Source organism: Anguilla rostrata, chromosome 6 (assembly GCF_018555375.3).
Source record: "Anguilla rostrata isolate EN2019 chromosome 6, ASM1855537v3, whole genome shotgun sequence".
Classification (NCBI taxonomy): Eukaryota; Metazoa; Chordata; class Actinopteri; order Anguilliformes; family Anguillidae; genus Anguilla; species Anguilla rostrata.
The window spans coordinates 42,720,727-42,737,252 of NC_057938.1; the positions used below are offsets into that span (position 1 = coordinate 42,720,727).

Genomic DNA, 16,526 nt, shown 5'->3' on the forward strand with positions numbered 1-16,526 from the left:
CAGACACATTTCCTCCAAAAATGGGCGAACAACATTTTCTAGATCAAGTTTTCCGTTTGTACCTCTTCGAGTCAAGCGAGCCACAGTTCACTGGACCATTCAACCCTATGGCGGTGTCATTCATGGCGGTAATGAGTCATGACGGGGTGGGCGTGAGTGAAGGGGGCACTGAAACTGACCCCCACCAACCGAAAAGTTGTGTGAGTACTGGGACAAACCTCCCCTCTGGTTTATACTTACATTAGGCAGAATGTAAACAGGGCTCTCGCCTGGCTGGTTGGTGGCAGTAGAGCATGCCCTCGGACTTGGAGGGACAGCCCCTGGTGTGCACTGATTAGCACTGTGAAACAAGGCTATAAGCGTTGATGCGACCGATCACAACTAGCAAGCGCACAGTCCGCTGTGATATCAATTTTAACTGCCACATCTGTCATGCATTTTAAATACTCCATTTTAACAAATGATTGCCTTGATGAAAGTCAGAAGGGCGGTTTACTGGCTGAAAACCACAAACTGACAGATGAAGGACAGGCCCGCCTGACAGATGAAGGACACGCCCTCCTGCTCAGCCAGGGTGCACAGAGGTGGCGGGTGAGGAAGGTTTAATGAGCGCATGGTATTGACTTATGATCACATGACCACAGAGCCCAGCGGTATGGGAGCCCATTGCACACACTCTCACACACACACGTGTACCTGTTGTAAACGTGCAATTAGCCAAACCCAACCCCCCTCTGTCAAATGAACACAGCAGGCCAAACTCTGTCAAATGAAAATCTGATTCTCTTTATAGTTCAAACTATAGCTGGGCTCTTCCAAACAGTCAACAAGAAAGGCCACTAGGCTCGCTTATGTATCATTGCAGTAATGTTGGGATAGTTTTTCTTTGTAAACTAGAACTAGTCCAGAGTTTTTCTTCAAATGAGGCAATACATCAATATGAAATGCATACAACGATCCAAGGTGTTTTCTATGACAAAATATTTTGGCTGGCGAAAAGTGGCTGAGTGGCTAGTATCTGTGACACACACACACACACACACACTGGACATTTCTGAATGATCGCATGCTCAACAGAAAAGCAACACAGGGAGATGACAGAGACCATTTATTCCCATTGTGTTGTTCAATAACCCTGTCTCTTTCTTGCCCCCCCCCCCCCCCCCCCCCCACACACACACACACACCACACACACACACCAAGGTGCTGACGGTGCAGTGCGCTCAGCAGACCAAAGTGGACACACTGGTGACCTGACACGCTGGTGAAGGGCAGCACTTCATGATGTGATGTGCACCCAACCGACAGGTCTGGGAGATGAGTGTGTGTGTCTGTGTGCGCGCGTGAATGGTGAAGCAAGGTTCAGTAGATGCCAGGGATAAATGGAGAGAAATAGATCATGTGTTCGTTTCAAAACACAAGAAGTCCACTCACACAGTGTACCCTTCAGACCCATATAATCTTATCTTCATGCTTCCCATTCAATCAACAGACACCTAAACTGATTTATCATCGACTCAGAAAGGTCCTACTTGCGTTCCCCCCCCCCCCCCCAGAATTATGGGAGAGCAATCCTTGACTGGCAGTACTGGAACGGGCTTCACCAGCCCTGCTGGGACTAAAGTCTGCCGAGACCTTTTAAAAGCAGCCCTCTGGACACTGTGGCCCTCCAGGGCAAAAATGAGTGGCTCTTCACTCACAGTTAACATAGATAACATGGAATGTAACGTATATATATAAAAAGTCTATGCACGACACAGACCAAGAAGAAATAACCATATTGTCATCTGTAGTTACATAATGACACTTTCATCCAGCGAGAAAGACGGGAAGAGAATGTTGCATTTTTGCGAAGTTCTGGTGTTCAAAAATAAACGTGCATTATACTTTGAGCTACAGCCACGACCAATCAATGAATAATCGACAGCCAGGTCGCCTGGCGGGGGCCAAGCGGACAATGTAGAAGAATTTGAATAAATTTGTAACCTATCTGAGATTTCCCTTGGTGTTTATATACATCTCCTTGCACTATAAACACTTACTCGAAAGCGAAGAAAAGTCCGCTGGTGACCACGATGAGGACCAATGTGAGGTAGAAGACACCGGTCTGCTTTGCCATCATGATCCTCCCATTGCAATAAAATTTATTCCGACCGGGGAAGGCTTGCCACTTCCTCGTGGGGATCTTTTTCTTGTGCGGGGTCTCCATGGGCGAGGAGCTGTGCGTGCTAATCTGACTGTACTCGCACTCTCTCATGGGCTCAGCAACCCTGAGGTGCATCGACCGACAAAGGTGTTCTCCTTTCCACGATTCGACGAGTCCAGCGATACAATTGTTCAAATATCTAATCGATATCGATACAAATATCAAAATTGTTCATTTACATATATTCAGGGCAAAGACTGCAACACCAGTAAAACATATGGACTACATCAAATATAGCAAGTCTTAAATACATTTCCTATAAATTGTCTCTGGAATAAACTTGCCACTACACGACTCAGACTGGAAGTTAGAAAACACGCTAATTACGAACCACAAAAACAAACGCTAATTATTACATCGTCTCAGCTAGCTAGAAAAGTACTGCATTAATAGACAGTGTTAAATGCTGAAAAAATGTTTACAAGCAGTAACTCAAGCAATGACTTTCTTAGCTGGTTTTCACATCTCGTGAACCAGAACTTGTATTGCAATAAAAGCCAGGCAGCTAGACATCTGTACTTACAGCCAATAAGTAACGTTACTGAAACCAATTGATTTTGTTGGACACCTTATTTGTTTAAGTAATTCTTTCATTTTATTTCTGATCTCACAAACCATACCAACATTAGACAAAGTCCAATTAGAAAGCAAAACTAAACGGTGTTTGTCACGTCCGCTCCTTACTCCAAGTTCGGAATTTGACAATATAAACTGGCTAGCCCTTGAACTGTCGTCGACTACATTTTCATAATAACTTGCTAACGTCAGAGGCGAATAGCTATCCGACGTTTGCTTTCTAAATTTCAAATCGACATCAAGAAAGCAACAATTATTGAGGATCTCGGTTCTACAGCTATGCTTTCACCAAGTCTGCGTTCGTGTTCTTTTGTTAAATGGAAAACTGAAATCCAGAGTGAGAGGCACAGCACGGAAACCCTCCATACTTTCTTGTCTCTTCGCTCTCCTGTTCAAATACAGCACGTCCTTCAGAGATTGTCCTTGTTATTGCATTATTTTATCCAGGTTTGTTGCGAGCAGCCATTAAAATTAAGCACATCGTCGCACCAGAGTTAGGAAAATAATCTGTATACGCACGAAACCTGCTCATTCATGTACTGATGGTCACATCCCCACCACTTAACTAGCTATATCGTAATGAAATACAATAGTTCAAACTGTAGCCTCAGAACAGTACTGAAAAGCACTCGCTCTCAATACAGCTTAAAATAAAAATACCGCTCACGGGCTCTCTCTAGAGTTAGTACCACACATATCCCCGCAATCGGGGCAGTCGCTCATTATATTCCACGTCTTCCTGAAATTTCAAAATTTGAAGTGAGTGAATACACCCAAAATAGAAATGTCCCCGTCCAATAGAAAACACATTTGCTCTACCACGGAGGTAGACAGCCCGCCACCCGTCCTCCCAGACATTTAACATAAAAGAACAAGCGACGGCATAGAATTACGGTAATTGTAGTATTCTGCTGAAAAATAATCATTTTTGAACTACAAATCCCAATCAAACGTAACAAAAATTGCTGCTTTTCACAGTGAATTAAACATGATCATTTATGCATATGTTTTAAAACTAGCAACATGAAGCAAGTAAATAATTGAAAATGCTAATTTCCGATTTAAATTTTTTCAACCAAACAATAGTTCTCAGTACCACGCTATCTTTTGGTAGGCTACTAGAGACTAACTATTAGCTTGCTGAATGAGATGACTCGTAATCATTTAAAAGGACCTCGTTACATGATGAATATTTAAGCGACCACAAACTGCATACCGTCACGTATTATAAAATGTTTATTTTTTTAAGGTAAGTAACGATACATTAACATAGACGCGATTTGTCACCACAAAGGTAGTAAGTCAAAATACGTTAGCTACAAGGTTCCTACTTTATGGCCTTCGGAAGGTTTTAACTGAGGGACTTGTTCAAAATGACAGCAGAAAAGGAGGGCACGTTTTCGAAAGTCACTGACTGTACTGCAGTTAATGTTATAAGGGACGAAGATAACAAACTGCTATTCATTAAAGGTTAGTTCTGCATGTTGATATGTTTCTTCACAAAACGAATATTTGCCTTTTAGTAGAGTTGTGTCGTCCAAGCTGTCTATTCATTAGCTAGCTAGCTAGCTATTGTACTTGTCCAAGCCAGCGATGAACGTGAACTCTTTGAGTACTGTCTACTCTCCACCAGGAAAATAAAACAAGTTTGGTATTCTACATTTGTAGTGACGCCCCAGAATAAATAACCGGTGGTCTATCTCAACTCTGTTTTTTAGGTGGCGCATTTCTGACCACTGTGGCTGTAGCTGGCATGGTGGCAGGGTTTGGTACGACCTTGGCCATGGCAAAGAAGAAAAGCCCGGAATGGTTTAGCAAGGTAAGGTTGTGGTGGAGTTGTATTTTAACACTGCGCAGAGGGAGCACATGGAGTAACGACGTTGTTAAAAAAATTCGCATTGATCATATATTTGGATTCTGCCTCAAATCACGCTGTCAATAAGCCCGACTAAGCAGAACCCAAATCTTACAGATCTTAATGACCATCTATGTTTTCGATGTCGGGGCAGGAAGCATCCCTTCTAGTCGTTCAGATATGGCAATCTTAGCTTACAGTTTGCTTGCAGGCATTACTAGCCAATGAAATAATTGTCCCCATCTTACGGCTATCAAGCGTATCGAGGCCTAGCTGTGTCGATAAGCGGAACCTCTATCGTTTTTAAATGGTTGTTACACGATTATGTTAAAGACAGACAAATGGCAACGTTAAATGGTTAAGAACTGAGTTTTTCTATTCTTATATTTTGTAATACATAACTATAAGAATATATTTATTTCAAAGCACCATTTTTATGTGTCATATTTAGACGTGCACTTGCCTAAACATTTGTATTTGAAGGATTTTAAATACTTGTAATTGTATTTAAAAATATTAAAGTGCTACCATCCCTGGGGGCATTCATAAAAGTTATATGAGCTGTTACTTTGGATTTAAAGGCTGACATCAGCTTATGTACCCCCTCCACACACAAGCACAAATACACATGCAGCCTAATTAAATGAAGGGCATAGCGCGTCATACTTGATTTTGGAAATCAAACACAAGACTTGGTTTAAAAATGTTGTGTTGAGTTATTTTCATCGAAGACATAGTCCGGGGGAATACACAGTGCGCTCTTTGTGTTTTAAGTGTCTATTTTTAAACCACAGTTCCAGCGTGGTAAACATCCAGTTGCGACAAATAGCCAGTGGCTTTAATGCCGCAAAATTGGATTTTGTACAGAGAGGTATGTGATTGTGAGGCCATCACAAATTAGATGAGAGCAACACAAGAAGTGCCTGATGAGTCCAAGAGGTCTGTGACCAAAAATTTAAGACCAGTGCTGAAACACTGCCACTGCCACTGTAGGGATATGACTCAATGAGATATGTCCCTACAGTGTTAGTGTTTCAGCATTGGTCAGAACACAAATTGTTTCAATGTCTTCATTTTTGGTCATATTCACATCTCCTTGATCATCTTTGATCAGACTGCAAAAACTGCCTCTTCTTCGCTGTGCTTCTGTGAAGGATGTTCCTCGTAGATCATTTCTAGACTGGATGGCAACATCTTCATATAACAGAAACAAATAGCTAGGTATACATTTGCACATGAATGTACACGAAGCTACATTTAGCAGCAGTAGATGGGGAATAAATACCTGGGTCAGATAGATGCTTGAGTTTGAAATTTACAGATTTGTTGTATGGAGCGATTTAGGCTAGCTAACAATTTACAGAGTTGCATCATACACTGTTGCATTTAAACAACCACAGCCTTTTCTTTAGCCATTAAATCTGAACTTGTTAATAGGTTCAAAACCCAAGTCCTAAACAGGCTTCAAACTCATACCCTTCCGGTCTAGTGTCCTGACTATGGATTTGCTGTGTTGCCTAAATTTAGCATTTTATACAAAAGTAAAATGTATATTTTTTAAAAAGGTTACAGTATGAACACCATGTACAGTAAAAGAAGGCAATGTTTTGACTTTGTGATTTGTGCATTACATTACAGGCATTTTTTGCATAAAAGCAAAGCTCTTAAAATGCCCAGACATATGGTCTCATTCCTGAGTGCCACAAGTATCATGCTAAAAATACTCAATCTAATCAACTTCCAAGAAAAAAAAAAAAAAACATGGTAATGACATTAAAACAAGTAACAAAGTTAGAGGTTATGTCTGTGCATTTTCCATGGGAACTAGGACTGTTTTTGAAAGGACGTAACTGTAAAGGTAATTTCCTTATTCTTGTCAGTTTTGATGGCTTGGGGGCCAGATATTTGAAATAAATTAGCACATCTTAAAAGATCCATTTTCTGCATGATGCTAATTAGATTCAGTGAGTGGAACCTTTGTCTCATGGCCTGTGGTCCCAAGTGCTCATAGTCGTGTGTCATGATTACTACACTGTTATTGAGGCAATGGAATCATTATTTTCTCTCACCAATCAATGTTCCCGACCCTAATATATAGTGATAAAACAACCTTTGAAAGGAGTTTGATTCTCATAATTGTAAGGATGAGTTTATAATGGTTCTACTGGTTTGGCTTAAAAAGCCAGGTTTTTGGTTGTTTTGGAAAGCCAAAATCTAAAACCTGCCAAAAGTGAAAGCTATCTTTTCTGAAGTCTTTAAATATGGACTTAGAGACATTATAACCTGTCAAAAATGGATGTGTATAAAAAAATTGAAAGTGTATTTGCGCTGCAGTAAATCTCATGGAAGTCTCTCCTCTTTGGTAGGGTGTGACGGCCACTGCAGCAGCGCCACAGAGTGGCGCATCCTTGGCACTGCGGGCCCTGGGCTGGGGGTCGCTGTACGCCTGGTGTGGGGTGGGCCTGCTCAGTTTCACCGTTTGGAAGGCTCTGGGAGTCCACAGCGTAAGCAGACATTTTGCACCCACGTGTTCACAGCGAGGGCTCTGAGTAATGGCGCTACGCTAAAGTAGATCCCCGTGCTCTTGACTGAAGTGATTGTTTAGAAAAGCAGAACGTTTTTAAGCAGCTAATACACTGTTACACTGACAAGGGTCTACATGTAAATCCTGAGGTTTCCAAATGTATCACTTTGAGAACATGGTGCATGTGGACAGGGCTGCCTTAAAGGGAAAGGGGTGGGGTGGGGGGGCACTATTACCGGGCTCTGGAGGAAGGGGGTGGTGGCAATGGTCTGTGAACTTGCGATAAATATTTTTGTTCCAGGCACAGGAATAATATAACTTTGTCCCAGGCCCTGGAATTTTACCCGGCAACCCTGCATGTGAAAGCCCTCGCTTTTCACAGTAGTGGAAACGTGTTTATAACACAGAGCTTTTAAGACTGCACAGCTGCATGCATGAGTAAATGGTATGCAAACACAACGTAACAGCTGACAAATTCGAGCTTAACCACAAAGTCGACGTCTTTCGCAGCTGACGGAGTTCCGACAGAAGATGCAGTCCATATTCCCGGCCATCCCAAAAAAGGAGGAAGGGCAAGCCAACGCAGAGCCCGTCGACTGGGAGTCGCTGTTCCAGTCCAAATGAGAAGACGGGACGTTCATCCCAGGGCTGGGGGCTGGTGTATATCACACACACATACAGACGATATGAACATCAGTAACTGCAGCTGATGGCATGAGATGGCCTGTCTGGATGTTGAAGCCCTATACTGAGAGGACAGCGCCCCCTAGCTGTACCTGTGCCACAGTGAACCCCCGGTGTTGGCTATTGGTCCTGTAAGCTGTCGTTTGGTTGAACCTGACAGAGAGTGACTACAAGTTTGCGTTTTCACAAGCTGGAAGTTTGGGGCCAGTCACGTTTAGGGAGGGCCTACTAGGTGCAGTGTTGAAATGACGTTGCTCCTTCTCTTAGTAGTGGGAGACGGTCAGTTGTTGGCTGTCATTGAGACTGATACTGCATCCATGTTTAATTTGTACAGTTTTGCTTGTGTATTTAAATGAGTAATGGAGGCTTCTTGTTTTATGTGTGACGTCAAGGCTGTGCTGAACAGGTGCAACGATGTAAATGGCACCACAGTGAATGTACTCAAAGAAGCTGGTGTATTTCTGGGTGCTGGAAGTGAGGGACTGAAATTCTTGTCACCTTAGTTCAGTTACAATCAGGTTTTAATTTTTTTCTGATTCACTGCATTGGGCTGTCATTAACATGTACAGTCGCCATTCTCCCCATTCTCCCCAGTATTCTGTTGGGACTGATTTGTGAAATGCACGTGATGCCGTGCATTCACTAAACCTGGAAAAAGTGACCATTTACCGAGGTGTTATTTCCTGTCTCCGGACTACACTTCCCATCCAGCACCTGTTCACTCTGTAGCAGATCTACCTTTGTTTCATCCTTTAGCCCAATTCATTTTGGTTCTTGGAAGTAAGAATGTAATAAAACCCACAGTTGCTTTAGGTACACGGAACACACTGAACAGGGTCTGAATGGAAAGCTGGATTATAGCGATTTGCCAAATCCTGCTGTGAAATCAGTGGAATGAAACAATATGCACAGTTCAGTATGCTATCTAGTACTGTGTGTTCCTGGATGTTTGGCTGTAGATAATGGAACTATGTCTTTGAAGGCCAAACATAGACTTTCTACTCCAGCAGTCCTTTTCATTATTTCAGTGAAAAGGCTCAAATAAGAAAGCAATCAAAAACGTCCTTCACAGTGACAAGATTTAATGTACATTTATTCTTAACATGTGGAACATATAGTATAAAGATTTTATACTGAATAAATGATGTTCATTGAGTCAGCGGAAAGAGACTTTACAGTTTTTACATGTTTTTCTGTCATTACTACATTATGTTGGAATACAGTTACGCCCATTTGCATCACTGAAGGGAGAAAATAAATATTTTGATTCGTTTTTGTGTCTTTTGTAACCTCAACTAATCCCCCCACATTAACTAGTACTCACTCCCACATCTGGTCAACAGAGCTGTCCACTACAGAACAGAACACACAGGAACTTTTTACATACAAGGGATCTTTACCCTCATTTGAAGATATGACCAAAATAAAATTGTGTAATAAAATTATTAACAGTTACAAAGGAGGGTTTTTTTTAGCCTCACTTTGCAGTTATACACCTTTTTTTAAAAAAAAAGAAAAGAATGAAGTTTGAATTTAAAATAAAATAAAAAAAGAAATGGTGAGGGCATGTCCAATGCACAACTTCTATATACATATCAGCCCATGGGCAAAGTAGAAAATGATAGCACTCTAATACAGGTTCTTAAAGAAACGGTTCCTCCGTGGAAGCTTTCTGCAGCTGTGGTTGGGCTAACGAGGAAGCATGTCACTTTAACAAACCGAAGACTGTTTTTCCTTTCGTCTGATAGGCTGACAACACTGGTGGGTCAAAATCATGTATTGCATGGTGTAAAAAAAAGAAAAAAATTTCACAACTGTCAGTATATCCCCTCCTCGCCTACCCACCCCAAAAAAGGCCAACTTGCACTAAAATCCTATTGCACAACTCATTTTTTTTCAGAGACAGACACATTTATACAAGAGTAAAATCAGTGTTCTTTATCCCCACATGTGGCAAGAAAAGTTCTATCTACAATATTTCTCACAATTTAAATAAATCTGCTTCCCAAAAACAAAACCACAGAGAAATATGTATGAACAATTATAAAAACTCCGAGACATTTAAAAGAAAGGGCAAGACAAAGAGAACCAAAGAAACCCTATCGAAAATTAGGCATTGATTTTTGGTTACATGAAAAAAAAAAGAGGACGAAAATACTTAAAAACATAAAATGGCAAGTATTAAATATTTGTATTAAAATGATTTTTTAAAAATTCCAAAACGAAATTCTGAATGGGGCAGAGGAGCTATATCTGTATTTATACATATATATATTCATTTATTTAAAAAAAATTGCATGTTTTTTTTTTGTTTGTTTTTTTATTTAAATAAAAATATAATACCACTAATAATGCGTGCCTCTTCGCTTTTGCTCTGTCCGGGCTCTCCCCCCTCCCCAGCCCCCCCCTCCCGCTCCCGCTCCCCCTCCCCCCCAGCCCTGGTCCTCCTCCGCAGCGCCTGTCACGAGCGGCCCAGCTTGAAGAGCACCTCGCACATGACGGCGGCCACGGCCGAGTTCAGCACGGAGGAGATGGCGATGTCCAGCAGCCGGCCCTCGTAGAGGACGAACTCGGGCCGGTTCTCCTCCACGCGGGCCATGGCCAGGAGCGCCTTGGCGGCGCGGCACATCATGTTGACGCTGGGCGGCTCGCCGTGGTGGCCCGGGTGGAGCAGGCCGTGGTGCTGGCCCTGCTGGTACTGGGCCACCGACATGGCCACGCTGTCCTCCAGGAAGCCGATCAGGTTGCCGATGCTGCCCTTCTGCAGGGCGATGGCGCGCGCCGCGGGCCCGTCGCCCAGCGCCATGTTGGAGAGCACCGCCACCGCCATCTCCCGGCACACCTGGCTCCGCCGGTCGCCCACGTGGCGCACCAGCGCCGCGTAGAGCCGCTCCTGGCGGGTGAAGGGGGGCGTGGCCAGCAGGAGGTCCACGTTGTTGTCCAGGACGCTCAGCTTGCACAGGCACTCCAGCACCAGCCTCTGCGGGGTGAGGGCGGAGTTGGGCCCCGCCCCCGGGAAGGGGTCCTGGGACTCGGCCGAGGGGCACACCATCCAGTGCAGCAGGCCGTCCAGGATGGGCAGGCAGATGCTCTCCGGGTAGAGCGACAGGTCCAGCTGGCCCGACATGTTGGCCAGGGTCACCATGGTGTTCTCGCGCAGCGTGGACAGGCAGTCCCACCACCACTCGTCCTTGCTGCAGGCCACGCCCCTCTCGCGCTCCTCCTCCCGCTGGTAGGTCTGCGGCGCCCTCTTCCTCTCCGGGTGCTCGTGGTGCAGCAGGACCAGCTTGCCCAGGATGAGCACCAGGCCCGGGTGGCGGGACATCTCGGCGTCGTTGCCGGGCACGAAGGAGAGGCCGCGCACCACGTTGGAGACGCAGACGCAGCGCTTGGCCAGCGCGTCCTGCCAGGCGGCGGCCGTGGAGAGCGGCGCCTCGTCCCAGGAGCGCGGCTCGTCCTCCAGGAGGGTGACGCGGCGCCGGCTCTCCTCCAGGCGGCTGCGGAAGGGGAAGGCCCGCCCGCGCCCGGGCCCCGGGGCCCCCCCCTCCTCCTCCTCCCCCTCCTCCTCCTCCGACAGGGCCGGCGGGCGGGCGCACAGCACGTCGTCCATGGTGGCCGTGATGCCGCCCTCCGCCTGCCTCCCCTCCCCGCCGCCCTCCTTCTCCTCGTCGTCTCCTCCTGGCTTGGCGCCTTCCTGCTCCCCCGGTGCCCCCCTGGTGGCGGCGGCGGGCGCCTGGCTCCTCCTCTCGAAGTGGGTCTGGATGTGGGCGGTGGAGTCTCCGCCCCCGGCCTGCCAGTGCAGCAGGCCGCTGGTGAACTCCTGCACGAGGCCCAGCCGGTCCGAGTCGTCCTCGGCGGGGTTCCCCCGCGCCCCGCCCGCCCCCTCCTCCTCCTCCTCCTCCTCCTCCTGCACCTTCAGGGGCAGCCGGTCGTACTTGCTGGCCTGCTTGGGCCTCGGCTCCTGGGCTTTCGCCGGCTGCTCCGCGGGGGTCTCCTGGCTCTCCGCGCGCTGCTCGCCCTCCTTCTCCACCTCCTCCTCCACCTCCTCCTCCTTTACGGGTGCCTCGAGCGGACGCTCCTCCTTCCTGGCCTCTGGCTCCGCCTCCTCGACTTTGGGAGGGGCCTCCTCCGGCCCCGCCTCCGGCTTCGCCTCCTCCGTCGCCGCCTCCGGCTCCGATTCGCAGTCCTCTTCCGGGCTGGCGGGCTCCTCCTCTTCCTCCTCCTCCTCGGGACAGTAGGCGGGTCCCAGAAGGGTCTTCTGGCCGATAGTGCCCACCTCGTACTCCTCCAGGATTCCGAAAATCTCAATCAGGCACCTCCTGAAGTATTCCACAATCAACTCCAGGAATCCAGGCAACTGGATTAAAAAACAATGAGAAATGTTTAAATTCCCTTTACCATTGGCCAAAGCCCCATGGATGAAGGTCCACTGACCATGGATGACAGGTCTTAACCAATCTGCATCCACAAACCAGACTAGGATCGGCTAAAGCCCAATAACGTCACATTATGCAAATTATAAGGTAATTACATCAGTGATAGCAGTATATTAATGCTTAATCCCAGCACTCTGTTGGGAGCAGTGGGATGAATACACTTGTTTATGAGATAGCGCCCCCACCTGGGAGAGGGTGAAGGAGCTCACGGTGTTGTCGTCAAACAGCAGGATGTTGATGGTGTCCAGCGCCCAGGTGCTCTCCGCAAGCAGGCCGGACTTGAGTGACATCATCACACGCCAGGCCTCTGGGGTTCCTGCAGAGAGGGGTCAGGGGTTATTCAGAGTTCATTTTGGACAGGAACAGACCGCACTCATTTCCAGTCTTTTGGGTTGAAAAAGAGGTGCGTAGAATTCAGTAAATACGTTCATAAATGATCAGCATTTATGTTTTTTGGTTAAGGTGAGTTAAGAAGTCAAGTGTTCTGAGGTACTGATGACATTGTGAGGGCTTGTACATATATCTCTGCCACAGCTGTGCAGGTTTCAAGACTAGCTTTTTTGGAACATTCTTTTCTAAATTTTAAGTCAGTGTTCTAGAACTCCGTCAATTACCAGCAGCGACTGTTACATCAAAATCAGAATGTTCAGAACATTCTAATCACATATTTGTGATCTCACACCTTAAAAGGTAAATCACATAGGAACTAGCCATCAGCCAGTCAGGCAGAAGAATTCCATATGCCGCAGAAGTCTGAATGCTGAAGAAGAAGCATAGCAGACTGACATCACACCCGTTCCCATCGGGGCCTCAGTTTTCCCCAAACACAGTAGCGCACCCCACTCAGAACAATTCAGATTTCCAGCACAATTCCTCACACAATTCAAAGTCCACAGAGGAGGAACAGCAGTGCGTGTTTCAGCAGGGATGAGCCGGGAGAAAAGCAGAGCCTACCGGTGTCCTTGGAGGTGAGCTTGCGGCGGGACTTGAGCAGGGGCTGGGTGGCCTCCACGCAGCCAGGGGGGAAGCAGACCTCGCGCTGGCCAGCCTGCGGGGCCGGGCCGAGGGGGCCCCCCACCTGGGGGCCCGGCATGGGCATCCCGCCCTTGCCCATCTTCATGGAGGCCATGAAGTGGGCCTTGTTGGGGGACATGTGGGCCTCCATGGACCTCTGGAAGGAGGCGGGGCTGGAGGCGCGGGAGGTGTGGTTTGGAATGGCGGGGGGCGTCTGGTAGGAGGAGGGCGGTGGCCGGGTGGTCATGGCGGGCATGGGGCTGGAGGAGGAAGAGGAGGAGGAGGAGGGCAGGAAGGGGGACTGGCGCTGGCCCGGGTGGCGGGGCCAGGGGCCGTCCTGGGCGGGGGGGCGGCCCTCCATCTCGTCTCCCCGGCCCATGGCGGGGTAGGGGGGCCCCTGGCCCTGCCTGTTGGGGTAAGGGTAGGGCATGTCTGTCCTGCCGGGCCACATGTTGGGCTGGGGCCCCTCGCCGGAGCCGGAGGAGGGCGGGGGCGGCTGCAGCGGGGGCATGCCGTGCTGCGGGGGGGTCTGGCCCGCCCCCGGCATGCGCTCGCGCCCGTAGCCGTAGGGGAAGGCGCCCTGCATGGGCCGCCGCTCGTGGCCCAGGTAGCCGCCGCCGTACTGGCCGTACATGTCCGGCTGCTGCCCGGCGTACTGCATGTTGTAGACCTCGCCCTCGTGCCGCTTGGCCGGGGGGCCGTACATCCCGTCCATGGGCCGCTTGTAGCCCTGCGGGGACAGAGGGCAGGGCTGAGCTAAGCAGAGCTGAGCTGAGCTGAGCTAAACTGAACAGAGCTGAGCTGAGCTGAGCTGAGCTAAACTGAGCAGAGCTGAACAGAGCTGAGCTAAACTGAGCAGAGCTGAGCAGAGCTGAGCTAAGCTAAACTGAGCAGAGCTGAGCTGAGCTAAGCTGAACTGAGCTGAGCTGAGCTGAGCTGAGCTAAACTGAGCAGAGCTGAGCTGAACAGAGCTGAGCTGAGCTAAACTGAGCTGAGCTGAGCTGAGCAGAGCTAAATTGAGCAGAGCTGAGCTGAGCAGAGCTAAACTGAGCTGAGCTAAATTGAGCAGAGCTGAGCTAAACTGAGCAAAGATGAACTGAGCTGAACTGAGTTGAACTGAGTTGAACGGAACCAAGCTGAACTGAACTGGTGTGAACTGACTGAGTTTTTAACTGAGTTGAGCTAAGCTCTGTTGAACTGAGCTGAGCTGAACCAAGTTGAACTGAAGGCTACAGGTGGTCTGTAGGTAGCTTTGTTTGTAATAATAATAATTCCAAAAGTATGACTGATGAGCGCCTGCTCTCTCACCTGTTGCTGCGGGAACATTCCGGGCTGGTGGGCCCCATACGGCATGCTGTGCGGGTACTGCTGTCCGTAGCCCTCGTGTCTGGAAAAGGAGCGGCAGTCTTAAGTACTGACACATTCAGTACAGCCTGACAGAATGACCCATCAACTGACTGCCTATGAAACCTGAAGAAGTACAGTCAACTAAGCATTATCGAGCTCCTCCTCATTGCTGTAGTAAGAATATACAGCATTAAACAGCCTCAAACCATGGTTAAAAATCTGGGAATACAATCAAAATGAGACCTTCAAAATTGCAAACATTCAGAACAACCTCGATTCCCAAAGCGTGTTTGAGTGAGGGATCGAGTGCGTGAGTGAGTAAGGGATTCTTACCTCTGCTGGGAGGGGTATCTGTTAGGGGAGTACATGCTTGGGTCGCTGCTGGCCGGTACCATGTTGTTCTGACCGCCGGGGGGAGCCATGCCTCCCTCTGGCCCCATCACATGGTCTGGTCTGGAGGACACAACACACACCACAACCCACAATCAGTACACAGCTTTCTGGCTCTAGCTGAGGCAATGCCAGCAATGGAAAATACCTTCATCCTTCTTAAGGACTAAACGTGCTCTTGAATGAAATATTTGGAACCAGTACAAAATAAACAATTACTTTTTAATTTATTGTGAAACTGCCTTTGAAATTACATATATATACTCCTGTTCATCGTTCTAATCGTGCCAGAATTGGGGCCAATCAAAATTGGTGGCAGTGCATCAGACACAGAGTTAAAATTTTTAAAGTTTTAATGGACGTCAGCGCCACCTACCTCCTGTCGTACCCAGGGCCGTAGGGGTACTGCGGGCGCTGTCCCATCGCCAGGACGGACATGGGGCCCGAGGGGGGGCCCCTGCCGTACACGTCCTGCATTCCTCCGCTGGGCATGTGCCCCGGCATGAAGGGCTCGCCTCCACCTGCTAACGGACACGAGAGGAGGACGGCCATTTACTGATCTGTGTGTGAGCACATACTGAAGAAGCCTACTGTTAGGGTGGTCATGCAGGGTTTCTCCACTAGGGGGCAGCATTGTCATGCAGATTATCATCACTGACAGGCTGGGCTATGGCGTCCTGTCTTTTAAAGGAAGTGAGCCATTACTTTGTAGAGAGAAGAGAATGGAGGGGGCTGTAAATCATAGACACTGCTAGGCTTAGTGTATGGGGGTAGTCGACCCCACATACACACGCACACATACCCCCATGTAAACGCACCCACACACAACACCCATGTAAACCCGCGAGCACACTTACCCTTCCTGGCGCTGGCCTCGTACTGCATCCTCATCAGGGCTTCTGGCGTGTTCCCTCCCTGCTGGTAGGGGGCGCCGGGGGTGAGGGAGCTGCGCTTCTGGAAGGCAGGGTCACTGACCTCTGAGAAGGGGTCCTGTACACTGATAGAGCTGCTCCTACAACACACGCAAACAGGGAGGGAAGAGGGCTTCAGGAGTCTGAATCAGAGACCACGTCCTGTAATCTGAATCAGAGACCATTTTCTGTGCTCTGAATCAGAGACCATCGCCTGAATCTGAATCAGAGACCATCGCCTGAATCTGAATCAGAGACTATCTTGTAATCTGAATAAAACACATTTTCTGCAATCTGAATCAGAGACCATCTTCTGTAATCTGAATCAGAGACCATCTGCTGAATCCGAATCAGAGACCATTTTCTCTAATCTGCATCCGAGACCATTTTCTGCAATCGGAATTATAGAAAATGTTCTGTAATCTGAAGTTGCATAAATATTACAGTACCTAAGGTATGTAAATACCTATTCATCAACTGATGTGTTATTTGCTATATCACATCACCTTTCATTTATATGACTTATAATAATATCCTTCTGATTCACAATGTGCTAAAAAAACAAGAAGTTAGCAATAGGGA

General features: G+C 47.7%; 3 protein-coding genes across 11 annotated transcripts in view; 1 reads left to right on the top strand and 2 right to left on the bottom strand.

Annotated features, from left to right (window-relative positions):
- The window catches only part of LOC135257269 (palmitoyltransferase ZDHHC14-like), a 31,876-nt gene extending 28,235 nt beyond the window's left edge, over positions 1-3,641 (bottom strand). For both annotated transcript variants that reach the window (XM_064339838.1, XM_064339837.1), the window contains exon 1: positions 2,044-3,641. In XM_064339838.1, coding sequence (XP_064195908.1) covers positions 2,044-2,282 — 239 coding nt within the window. In that variant the 5' untranslated portion in view covers positions 2,283-3,641. The remainder of the gene's footprint in view (positions 1-2,043) is intronic.
- A 101-nt stretch (positions 3,642-3,742) lies between these two features.
- Positions 3,743-9,372, top strand: tmem242 (transmembrane protein 242). 2 transcript variants are annotated; one of them, XM_064339841.1, is made up of 4 exons: positions 3,743-4,032; positions 4,502-4,602; positions 7,005-7,142; positions 7,673-9,372. In XM_064339841.1, the coding sequence occupies exons 2-4, from the start codon at positions 4,537-4,539 to the stop codon at positions 7,784-7,786; spliced, it is 318 nt and encodes a 105-aa protein (XP_064195911.1). In that variant the 5' UTR covers positions 3,743-4,032; positions 4,502-4,536; the 3' UTR covers positions 7,787-9,372. The 2 variants fall into 2 exon arrangements, with proteins under 2 accessions (XP_064195911.1, XP_064195910.1); XM_064339840.1 differs by lacking the exon at positions 3,743-4,032 and adding an exon at positions 4,074-4,253.
- An 882-nt stretch (positions 9,373-10,254) lies between these two features.
- Positions 10,255-16,526, bottom strand: part of arid1b (AT-rich interactive domain 1B) — a 113,146-nt gene continuing 106,874 nt past the window's right edge. For 3 of the 7 annotated variants that reach the window (XM_064339832.1, XM_064339831.1, XM_064339829.1), the window contains 7 exons: positions 15,891-16,045; positions 15,410-15,557; positions 14,977-15,096; positions 14,605-14,683; positions 13,237-14,026; positions 12,468-12,598; positions 10,255-12,203 (listed from right to left, as the gene is read on the bottom strand). In XM_064339832.1, the coding sequence (XP_064195902.1) occupies positions 10,308-12,203; positions 12,468-12,598; positions 13,237-14,026; positions 14,605-14,683; positions 14,977-15,096; positions 15,410-15,557; positions 15,891-16,045 (3,319 nt within the window). In that variant the 3' untranslated portion in view covers positions 10,255-10,307. The remainder of the gene's footprint in view (positions 12,204-12,467; positions 12,599-13,236; positions 14,027-14,604; positions 14,684-14,976; positions 15,097-15,409; positions 15,558-15,890; positions 16,046-16,526) is intronic. The other 4 variants (XM_064339836.1, XM_064339830.1, XM_064339834.1 and 1 more) reach the window with 2 other exon arrangements.